The sequence below is a fragment of the Lagenorhynchus albirostris genome, chromosome 17 (genome assembly GCF_949774975.1).
Source record: "Lagenorhynchus albirostris chromosome 17, mLagAlb1.1, whole genome shotgun sequence".
NCBI classification, from domain to species: domain Eukaryota; kingdom Metazoa; phylum Chordata; class Mammalia; order Artiodactyla; family Delphinidae; genus Lagenorhynchus; species Lagenorhynchus albirostris.
In genome coordinates, this window is record NC_083111.1 from 23,392,412 (window position 1) to 23,403,860 (window position 11,449).

Consider the following 11,449-nt stretch of genomic DNA (forward strand, 5'->3'; position numbering starts at 1 on the left):
GCAAAACCGCCTATTTATATTTTTTACTTATTTCCTAAAATGTGAATATCCATATGTTTTGTTGCAGAAATACCGTTTTGATTACAGGTTGCTACCCTACATCCACTGGGGGTGTTGTAGTTATTACTTGCCTAAAATCTGAAAATTTATGCATTGTACATCTTAACCCAAGTGTTTTACATAACAGGTTTATGGACCTGGATTAGTTCGTTCTTCTTAAGGGATTCCAGATGTACTGCTCTACGTTACAGGCATCCTTTTGGTTGAGTGTGTTACAAAGGATGAACTACAAGTGATTTAAGGTCATTTTTCTCTAGAAACTGTTACATTTGGGTATTAAATGGTAGTTTGAAGGCCTGAGGCTCATTTTAAAAAATGAATGTCCACCACTAGCTAATGGACTGCAAAATATACTAATATATGACTCCTCAATATTTAATCTTAAAAGGATGATAATAGGTAACTATATGGTAATAGGAGTATTCTGCCATGTTTTTTCCTTCTCCTTTACTTTCCTCTGCCTTGTGTTCCTTTCCCTTCCCTGTCTGCCGTATCTGATCCAAGAGATGGCTACACTAATGATCATTCTCTTCAAGTTATAAGCCTTAAAGAAATAGAATTTGTGTGGCCAGACTAAAGCTGTGTGTTGAAGAAGCCTTGTGTGGATCAGTTATAAAAGCATTTTTGTGACTTCTATCTGTTGATGGTATTAAGTTGTCTAAACCCACCCTGTAAGTGTCAACCCCTGAAAATTTTTGTAAGACTAAATTTTTTATTTCTGATATAATATTTTGGGGTGACCAAAATATTATATTATATTATATTCTGGGGTTTAATATTCTGGGGTGACCAGAAATTTTATCTTATAACCACATATTATTACTTTTCTGGGACTCCAAACTTTCCACATCATAAGAGGAAATTTGGTAATAAAATTTTTATTTAAATCCGCAAGAAACTGAGCAACAGGTCAGGTCATATTGCTGTCAAGATTGAGAACTTGTTCACAGTAGGATGGCTGTGGGGTAGAAACATACCAGTGCAGTGTGATAAATGTTAAAATCAGAAGTATGGCAGAGGGTGCAATGGGGGAGGTTCCTGACTGCTCATAAGAGTTGGAGAAAGCTTCATGGATTTGGATCTTGTATTATATAGGAGTTTGCCAGGAGAGGGTGCAAGGTGGCAAGAAATTGGAGTAAGTGGGTGAAAGAATAGAAAGGGCAGTGTCATAGGGGTAGATGAGGTTGGGTCAAACGTTAGGGCCAGATTGTAATTCTCTGTTTGACATGGTAATAAATTGTGAATTTTATTTTACGGACTCTGAGGCAGTGAGAGGTTTTAAATTAGAGATCCGAGCTGTATATATTTGCCTTTAACACAAAGGCATTTGGAGGGTGTTGTTCATGAATTGGAGTGGGGAGTGTCCCAGGGAGACCTGTTAAGGCCCAGTCATGAAAGAAATAACAGCCTTGTTTGAATAGAAGCGAAGAAGAAACAGTAGAGCCTAGTCTGTCATTTGAATCATCGAGTTTGGGGGTAAAGGGAAACTGCTATTTGTTGAGTCTCTAGGCTGCTATAGAACTGTCAAGGGTGCTTTGTATAATTCATTTGCAACTGAATTTACTCTCCACTGAAAGGGAAAAAAAACTCGAACACAGTGAATGAAGAGAAAAAAATCTATAACTGTTTATGAAAAAAAATCAGATTTAGTTTTCTGAAACCGTCTTCAGGGAAGAGAAATTTGTTGCTAGTATACATTTACATGAAAACAAAAGTTGAATAGACCTTACTGAGTTTTTGTAGGATGGAGTTGTAGTTATTTCTAGAACCTTGATTTCTGATGTCCTCTCTCATATTTCATTCTTTTAAAGAATATTTGTGTTTTAAGAAAATCTGGATTAGTCTGCACCTGCCTTATGTTTGGAATTTTGGGAACCAAAAGCAAACGGTCAGGGAGACCTCCTTCCCAACCTAGCTTTGTTTAGCACTTACAGGCAGGTGCTGTACGAAGCACCAGATGCTTTGGAAGTGATGCTAGCCCAGTGTGGTCCAAGAGAAACCTATAGCCACATGCACCAAGATTAAACTCATTTAAGGACATCATGATTTATGTTGCACTTTATAATTAATGCAATATTTTTATTTACTAATGTTATTTTTCATAGCAACTTTGTGAAGTGGGTAAATATTGCTACTCTTTCCTTGTGAAGAAAATCAAGTTATGATTGTTATAAATTTGGGAGAAGGTAGAGACTGAGATTTACACCATTCTTTTTTCATCTCATTCTCTTTGCATTGCTTGGTAATCAGGTTTTTAAAAAACCCATGAATAAGATGTCATTTTTTTAAAGAATGCAATTCATGGTTAATCAGAGAAGTATAAAAAAGTGCATTCTAAGGAGGAAGTTGCTTTGAAGATAGACAAAAATGTATTAGTTAAAGAACAATGACAGCTAATAACTAGGTACACTTAAAATTTTGGAGGTGCTTTTATTAAAGAGGTTAATAAAGTGAAGGCTGGTTTGGCACAGAGCGTAGGTAGTTTTGTTTTTGCGCATTTAGCAGTAGGTATCAAGTATCACTAGGAAAGTAAGTTTAAGATGTTTATACTTCTGCACTCTCATTTCCAGCATTGCAGATTGTACTTTTTTTTTTTAATTGCCTGGTTAGTGCCAGGTTTGGTGCTCCTGTTGTCAGGAGGCAGTGTAATATAGTTAACAAACAGTGCAGCACTCTGCACTAGCTTTAGTTTCCTCTTAAAGGTTGAGGATAAGAATATTCGTAACTATATAAATATGTAGTGAAATTTAAATGAGATTGCATGTACAAAAGGACTTTATAAAACCTGTTTTTTTTTTCTCTTAGGGAAGAGGTCAGCTATTATCTGTTCACTGAAGAAAATACGTTTGTAAAAATAGAAGAAATTGCACGTGGCTTAGCATTTAGCTCTGATTATTTGAATGGTATTACATAGTGTACATTTACTTCCTATTATCTTATAAAACTAATGTTTTAATAGCTCTTCAAAAAAGGTCTTTCGTTGTTTGCAAAGAGGTCTCAGCCCTTTTTGCTAAGTTTACATTAAGAGAAAGATTTCCATAGGAAGGTTATGAATGTCACAAAAGCAAAGTATATTAGAGTTTATTTTTTAATCCTATATTTTTTTGAGAAAAAGATGATGACCAAGAGTTCCTGGTGAAGCAGAATATATATTTTTTTAATTAATTTATTTATTTATGGCTGCATTGGGTCTTCATTGCAGCATGTGAGTTTCTCATTGCGGTGGCTTCTCTTGTTGCAGAGCACAGGCTCTAGGCACGCGGGCTTCAGTAGTTGTGGCTCACGGGCTCTAGAGCACAGGCTCAGTAGTTGTGATGCATGGGCTTAGTTGCTCCAGGACATGTGGGATCTTCCCGGACCAGGGCTCGAACCCGTGTCCCCTGCATTGGCAGGTGGAATCTTAACCACTGCGCCATCAGGGAAGTCCCAGAATATATTCTTGTATCAAATGATTGGTTGGTTTCCTGGCTTCTGTCTTACTCACATCAACTCAGCTGATTAAAAATAAGTTGCTAGGTGGGTTGGCTGATTTCAAATAAGGTACAGCAGTGATATGATGTACTGATTCCTAAGTTAAGCGTGGTTTTTGAAAGCTGTTGTCAACCTGGACAAGCTCATCTATTTTAAGATTTATTTTTGGTATCAAGAACCAAGTAGTTGGTACCTTTCAAATGGGTTTTAACATCTGTAGTATGGATATGATTTTGTTATTGTACACAGAAAGAATACATTTGCCATCTATTAAGGTTTTAGGTTGACGTATTCTCTATTAGTGTCCATGTAGCATTAAAGATCACAAATTAAATCCTAATACTTGAAAGCCTTGAACAAATCACTATAGAATATTACGTAAATAGAAACACTCTGTATTTACAAACCTGCTTGGCAGAATTTTAAGAAGTGCCCTCAGAACAGACTGTACACTTTAGAATAAGATGCTGGGGAAAGGGACATTTTTTAAATAGTGATTTAAATTTTACTTTTTGATTATTGAAATACATTTAACTTTTCATAGGAAAGCAAAGCCACTAAATTTCAATTAATTAATTTTCAGTTATTCAATGTTTTAGTGTTATTATATACCAGAAAACTGAGAATTTTTTTTTTTTTTTTTGCTGTGCCACGTGGCTTTCAGGATCTTAGTTCACTGACCAGAGATTAAACCCAAGCCATGGCAGTGAAATTGCTGGATCCTAACTATTGGACTGCCAGGGAACTCCAGAGAAATTTTTCTTCATAAGTCTAAATTAGTAACACAGGTTGTAAAGGGCAGACTACTCAAGCCAACATTTAACAACATCTGTTGAAAAGCCTTTTATTTGTCATGCATTATGATAAATACTGGGAAAATAAAATCTAGGTAGTATCCCTGCTCTCAAGGAACAGGAAAGGAGTCTGTGTCTATTTACTGTTCCTTCTGACTTCCAACCCATTTACTGTAGGCAGTAACCTCACGTTCTACTATTCTAAGTTACAGAGAAAATAAAAGCCAGTAGACATTTAGTCTTTAAGTGCCTGTCTTCAAACTTCTCTCTGTATATACTGATTGTCTTAATGCTTCTGGATCCCAGACTCCTTAGGAATCTTAACAAAATTGATAATTCCTTCTTTTTGCAGTATTTCTTCAGTGTCTTCTCCCTTTCTTGGTGACTTATTCCTTTTAGTATTTAAACATGTTTGTTTATTCCATCTTAAAAAAAAACCCAGACTCTTACCCTATATCTCACTCTTGCCCTTTACAGCCACATTTCTCAGATTGTCTGTACTGTATCTCTAATTCGTCTTCCATTCACAGCACAGGCCACTCTCACTCTTTCTACTTGCCAGCTGATCCACCAGTACCACTCTAAGATCACCAGGTGACCTCCAAGGTACTCAGTATTTATTGAATGAAATGAAAGTAACGCATACTTTAGTCTCCATCTTGAATTCTTGGTAGTATAGGATGGTGACACCAAAGATGAGTCTTGAATGGGAGGTAGAGGAGAGATTGCCTATTATAAGTGGCATTTGAAAAATGTCTTCTGAGACTTTAATTTGAGGAGTAGATAGTACCAGTGGGATGATGCTAGATTCATAAATAGAAACCTATTAGGACCTTGTATTCTAAATTAAGGAGTTTGAAGATTATCCTAAAAACTGGTGAATTGATTTTAAGTAAAGGAGCACCATGTTTTATGTTGTCGAAAGATCTTTCTGGCAATGTTGTGGGAAATGAAGAGTGAACACTGACTGTATTTTGCAGCAAGGAGACCAAGAAACTGTTGAAGTAATTCTCTGATTAATCCAGGAGAATAATGATGAGTGCCTGGATTAAGGCAGCAGTAGAGAAAAAGAAGAGATGGAACAGATTCAAGGGAAATAACAGATTGGAACCAAGAGTACTATCTCATTAGTATGCCCTTTATGCTGCTTTTCCATATTTCAGGATTAACTCTTAGGAATTACCTCTTCTCTGAAGTCTTCCTTTACTAATCTAGTATTAATTGGTCTTTTCCACTTCTGAACCAGTACAGAAACAATGTTTTATACATTTAGTGCTTAATACTAGCAGTAGCAGCTATCTTTTGGGTATCAGACACCATAACTGTAACACTTGGCTTGCATTAACTAATTAAATTTCTTTATCAAATCTCTGATATAGGTAGATGCATATGAGGAAACTGAGGCACATGCTTGTACAAATGGAGCCAGGCTCTAAAGCTCATTCTTAATCCAGTGTGCTGGTGTTCCTGTGGAGTGTGCACTTGTTCCTGTGGTTGAAAAGCATGTCTTATGTATGCTTTTGTGCCTTGTAGCGTTAAGCACATAGTAGCTATTCAGTACTTGCAGATATCCTCTGTTTAGTCTGCATAAGAAACAATTCCAAGAAGAGAGTGGTGTTCTGGGTGATGGCTATTGTGTGGTTGTAAATAACAGATGATTCTGTGTCTCCTTTTCAGATCTGGATGGTGCTCTACTCTCAGGGCCAGATTGTGATAGGAATGTGAATACAAATTTATTGGCTGAAGCCGGCTCCAGTCAAGATGGAGGTGATGCTGGTAGGTACAATAGAATTTAAGCAGGAGTACCTTTAAGAGGATTTGAAGATTGGGAGGTATTTGTGTATGTGTTTATTAACGACCTACTGCAGTTTCTTTTCCTTAAAGGAAAATATTAGGTATAAACACTTTCAGTCTTCGGCAGCTATGTTGATTGTAGAATTTAGAAGCCTGGTAAATACAAATGGATAGGTATTTCTTGTTTGTTTGAGGGAGTCATTTATTTAGAGTTGTTAAAACTTGTGGCTTGTGGCTTTCTGCTAGTGTATAGATGGAATAAGAATGGTAACTATCAGAATGGTTGACTAATGTATTTTAATTAGCTTTGATGTAAAATAATAGTGTGGTTGTTGATGACTATAGAAAACGTTAATTCTAAATAGTGATATTTATAACAACTACTTTGGGGGAAGTGCACATGAATACAAAGAATCCATGAATATTCCAAAGAATAATATAGGTAAATTAAAAAGGGAGAAAGCTTTCTTAACAGAAGAATTCCAAGCTAATAAACATAGAAGAATGATAGAATTGGAAAAACACCTATTTTTCAGTGTCCATGGGAAATAATTCAAGGTCATCATTGGATAGTAAGCCACCATTGATGGGCTTATCCCATGATGACTGGGATAAGTTTGTTGTAATAGCATTTTGTTGTAAGTTTGTTGTAATAGCATTTTACAGTTTTGTTGTAATAGCATTTTCGCGTGGTCTCAGTATCATACCACAGGTTACTTTTATTCCCAAAGGAGAAAAGATACCTCTACAATAAAGAGATCTGATGAACATGATCATAGCCAAGTGATTAAATTTAGTATGCCTCCTGGTATGATGCACTAGCTGGCACCATCACCTATGTCTTATAGTATACTTGCCAGAATGTTTCATTCGACTTTAATCATGAGGAGAAAAAAAGACAAATCTCTCCAAATCCAGCATTATGTCAATCTTTTATTATATCATTGATCCAAAAAAGAAAACAATGAAGAGGCATTTGGGGGATAGTTGGAAAGGTGAATATGTAGTCTGGGTTAAATGATAGTCTTAACAATTTTTAAAATTCTTGGATGTGATAAAGGCACTATGGTTTATATAGGAGGAAGTTCTAAAAGATGCATGCTGTGTTTAGGGGTGAAGTGATGAAGCATAGAAGTTGTTTTCAAATAGTACACAAAGGTATGTATATGTATACATAGAGCGAAAGCACATGTGACAAAACTAACATTTGTTGAAGATACATAAAAGGATATGGGATATTCAGTGATTCAGTTTCTAGCTTTGGAAATCTTTATAAACAATTGATGGGGACCGGGACAACTGTGCTTTTACTGAAAACTCTCCGGGGCTTTCGAATATACAGTGTGCACGGACCAAAATTAAGCCATAATTCTGAAGAAACTGCCTTAAGGTGGTTTTCTCCTAACTGTTGAAAAGAATTTACAAAGATTTTGAAGTTAGCAGTTTACAGATTAGATGCATTGAATTTTGAACACTTGTCTCTCGTACAGAAAATCACTAATAGTGCCAAGAGTACTTTATTGCACTTGCTTTCTTGTTTTAGAAATCTGGTTCAAGAATGGGTTTATTTAGTTTGGCATGTGAATTCAGATGTAAAATTTAAATTTGTGCACATAAACATATTCAGTGGAGGATGGTCCATATAATTTATTTCATTCTCAAAAAGCAAATCCTTGATTTAGAGTCCTTTCTCTTTAGGGGACATTCTAATCCATTAATGAGTATTTGGGGGAATTCCCTGGCGGTCCAGTGGTTAGGATTCTGTGCTTCCACTGCAGGGAGCATGGGTTTAATCCCTGGTCGGGGAACTAAGATATCCTGCAAGTTGCATGGTGCAGCCAAAAAAAAAAAAATAGTATTTTTGCAACTGAGATCCCTTGTGTTACGTTTTTGTTTTTGTTTTGTTTTGTTTTGTTTTTGCGGTACGCGGGCCTCTCACTGCTGTGGCCTCTCCCGCTGCGGAGCACAGGCTCTGGATGTGCAGGCCCAGCGGCCATGGCCCACGGGTCCAGCCGCTCCGCGGCATGCGGGATCCTCCCGGACCAGGGCATGAACCCAGTCCCCTGCATCGCCAGGCGGACTCCCAACCACTGCGCCACCAGGGAAGCCCCTGTGTTACGGTTTTGACGTCAAAAAAAAAAGTGCTTTCTTCTTACTTTGCCAGTATGGAATAATGTACCCAGAAGATTATTAAACAGTAAGCACAATTATAGAACTGAATAACCTTAATGATCCTTCAGTTTTATGAATTGCAAAGGAAATACCTTTTTCAGTTTTCAAATGGGTGTTTTAACAGATTGTTTGAACATTAAATGTATCCTTTGCAATCCAAAACAGTTACCTGAAGTTTGCTGTTTGTGTGTTTACTTTTACTGTATATTTGTTTTCTAAATTCTTTGGCACAATTTTCTTGGGTGGGCGGGTACTGCCGTGATACTAGTCAGTTGGTACTGCCAATTCTGGGTATTTAAATTTTGGTTTGTTTGGGTTGTGGCTTTCTTTTGTTTTTGAAGTCTCCTGTTCTTTATTTGTAACAATTGTATTTTAATTTTCTGCATCCCCTAACTCCAAAGTATCCTTTTTCTCCCTCCCACTCAAAGGCGCAATACCTTGGTTCAAGTTGCTCTTATACTTCCTAAAAGTAATTTGTACTGGTTATAAGAATCTGGAGAGATGAAAGAAGTTTGAGATGAGGCTTTCTTAATTTGAATTACCATTTTGTATTCCAGATATGGTTTTCTTATCTGGACCATGGATGCTTTTTATTGTATCTTACTGTAGGTCTAGAGAAACATTGCAAGTGTTAAAAATCTTCAATTCTGAATCTTGAGTTATCAATTCATCACTTGTTTTAGGGCTGCTCTCTTTATTCTTATGCAGTGAATAATATTTTGTTGGATATTAGCATATTTAACATGATTTATGAGGTTAGTTTTCCAAGTTTTTTGAGCAAGTAAAAAATAGTACATGTTAGCACTTTGCTAGATACATTTATTCAACAAATAATTGAATGGTGTATGTTTTGGACATTAGAAATACTGAGGTGATTAACAGGCACAGTCCTTGCTCTTAGAGCTTACTTTGTTTTGTACTGATTTGGACAAGAGCTATGAATCATAAAACTCAAACTTTATGTAGAAATGTGAAACTGAAAATTGATGGACTTTCACAGGCTACTACTCCCAACCTTATCTCTGTCACACACACATAGATATGGTGTCTCACTTTAGGATTCTGAAACTTTACCCCAAGCAGTATTACAGTTAAATTATATAATTATGGATTCAGAGGGCTTTCCTAACATTAAGAAAAAAGTGGGTGAAGGCATTCCAAGTACAAAACAATTACAATAGTAGTAATGAATTGCAATTTTTAAATACCTTAAGACCTTTTTGTATTGTTGGGTATTGATACTTTCAATTTTTCCTTAAGAGGGAAATCTTAAGTTCTTTTAATTTTTAAAAGAGGCAGTGTATCTGGCAGGTAGATACAGGAAATTGAATTCTTAGAAAACTCATTTGGCAAGCATTGTTTTATAAAATCGTGTATATGGGAGGAAAATTATTAAATTGCTGCACGAGTGTGCTGTGCATATATCCTAGAAAGCAGTGTTCTAGGCAGGGGAAGGAGTAAGTGCAAAGGCCTTAAAGTGGGAGCCAATTTATCATGGTGGAACAGCACAGAGGCCAGTATGATTGGAATAGAGTAACCAAGGGGGTGGTTTGGAAACAAGGGCTAGATCAGGTAAGGCTTTGTAGTATATTGGAAGTCTTTGGCTTGTACTATGAGTAAGATGGTTAGTACTTGCTCTGATTTAAAGTTTTGAAAGAATCTCTGATTGCTGTTTAGAATAAACTCTAGGAAGGCAGCACAGTGTGAGCTGGGAGACAAGCAGATGGCTATTGAAGATAATCCAGAGGCAGCAGTTGATGGTTGATTGGAATAGGATGGCAGTAGTTATGGGGGATTCTGGATATCTTCACATTGCCAGAGGATTCCTGGATCCGAGGAATTACATACATATTCAAGATGGAATTAAATGCAGAGGAGATGATTCCTACTTTAGCTTGTCTGAAGATCCCCAGGCACAAATTCCCTAAGGCTCATTGAGTCTACTTTCCAGACTTTTATTTATTTAAGGGTGACATTAGAGAGGTGTTGATGAACCCCCAGATTCCCCGTTACCTTGCACCAGTGCATCTGAAACAACAAACAAGGGTCTAATAATACAAGAACTTTACATTTGTAATTACCCTATATTTATATTCTTCATCCTTAGCCCATTTCTTCTCTACTGATAGGAGACGATCCCATTCCACAGCTGGGTTTCCCATTCCACAGCTGCTACTGGTCTTAAGTGATAGTATAGTTAGAAACAGCAGCTATTTAAAAGGGTAGTTTCATGTGGGCTCCACATACCATTAAATAGTATTTTTATTTTACTGATTTTTTTTTCTGTGGTTGAATTATATTTTAAACTTTAGTTTGTTTTCTATTCTAATAGCCTGCCAACCAGGATATTATAAATTGGGATAATAAGGTATGAGGCCATCTCAGTTTTAGACTAAAATATAGTTTTAATTCAGCTATTTTATATTAAGCTGTTCTATCATAAAATATAGATTTTTTTTAATCCTCATAAGAGACAAATCTTAATTACCATCATTACATCAGGATCACTTTTCAATTGTTTTAGGTCCTTCACATGATTTCAAGTATGGCCTGATGCCTGGCCCTTCAAGCGATTTCAAGTATGGATTGCTACCAGGTACTTCAAATGATTTCAAGTATGGATTGATACCAGGTGCTTCTAACGATTTCAAGTATGGATTATTGCCTGAATCTTGGCCAAAACAAGAAACTTGGGAAAATGGCAAGTATTAGTCAAACATCTATAGAATTTAATACTTTTTATCAATTAAAAGCTTCCACATTCTGGGTTCTAAAAAACTCAGATAGTAGTAGCCCTATAATGATCCCTGTTCTCAAGAATAGACAAGCTTTTGATAGCAATTTTCTGTTTAATATATAATAAGTGCTTTTTTTGTTTGTTTTTTAATTCTCAAAGGTGAATCATCTCTAATCATGAACAAGTTAAAATGCCCTCATTGTAGCTATGTAGCCAAATACAGACGAACACTAAAAAGGCATTTGCTCATTCATACGGGAGTCAGATCATTTAGCTGTGATATTTGTGGGAAACTGTTTACTCGCAGAGAACATGTAAAAAGACATTCCCTGGTAAGTAACTTTAAATGTAAATGATCTTTGAGATAAACTATATTTGTGTCAGTGAAGCTTAAGATATTTTAACACTATTACCTGCAAAT

At 36.2% G+C, this 11,449-nt stretch overlaps 1 protein-coding gene across 2 annotated transcripts in view; it reads left to right on the top strand.

Annotated features, from left to right (window-relative positions):
- The window catches only part of ZBTB10 (zinc finger and BTB domain containing 10), a 34,785-nt gene that overhangs the window by 18,198 nt on the left and 5,138 nt on the right, over positions 1 to 11,449 (top strand). For both annotated transcript variants that reach the window (XM_060127990.1, XM_060127989.1), the window contains exons 3-5: positions 6,003 to 6,101; positions 10,816 to 10,992; positions 11,188 to 11,360. In XM_060127990.1, coding sequence (XP_059983973.1) covers positions 6,003 to 6,101; positions 10,816 to 10,992; positions 11,188 to 11,360 — 449 coding nt within the window. The remainder of the gene's footprint in view (positions 1 to 6,002; positions 6,102 to 10,815; positions 10,993 to 11,187; positions 11,361 to 11,449) is intronic.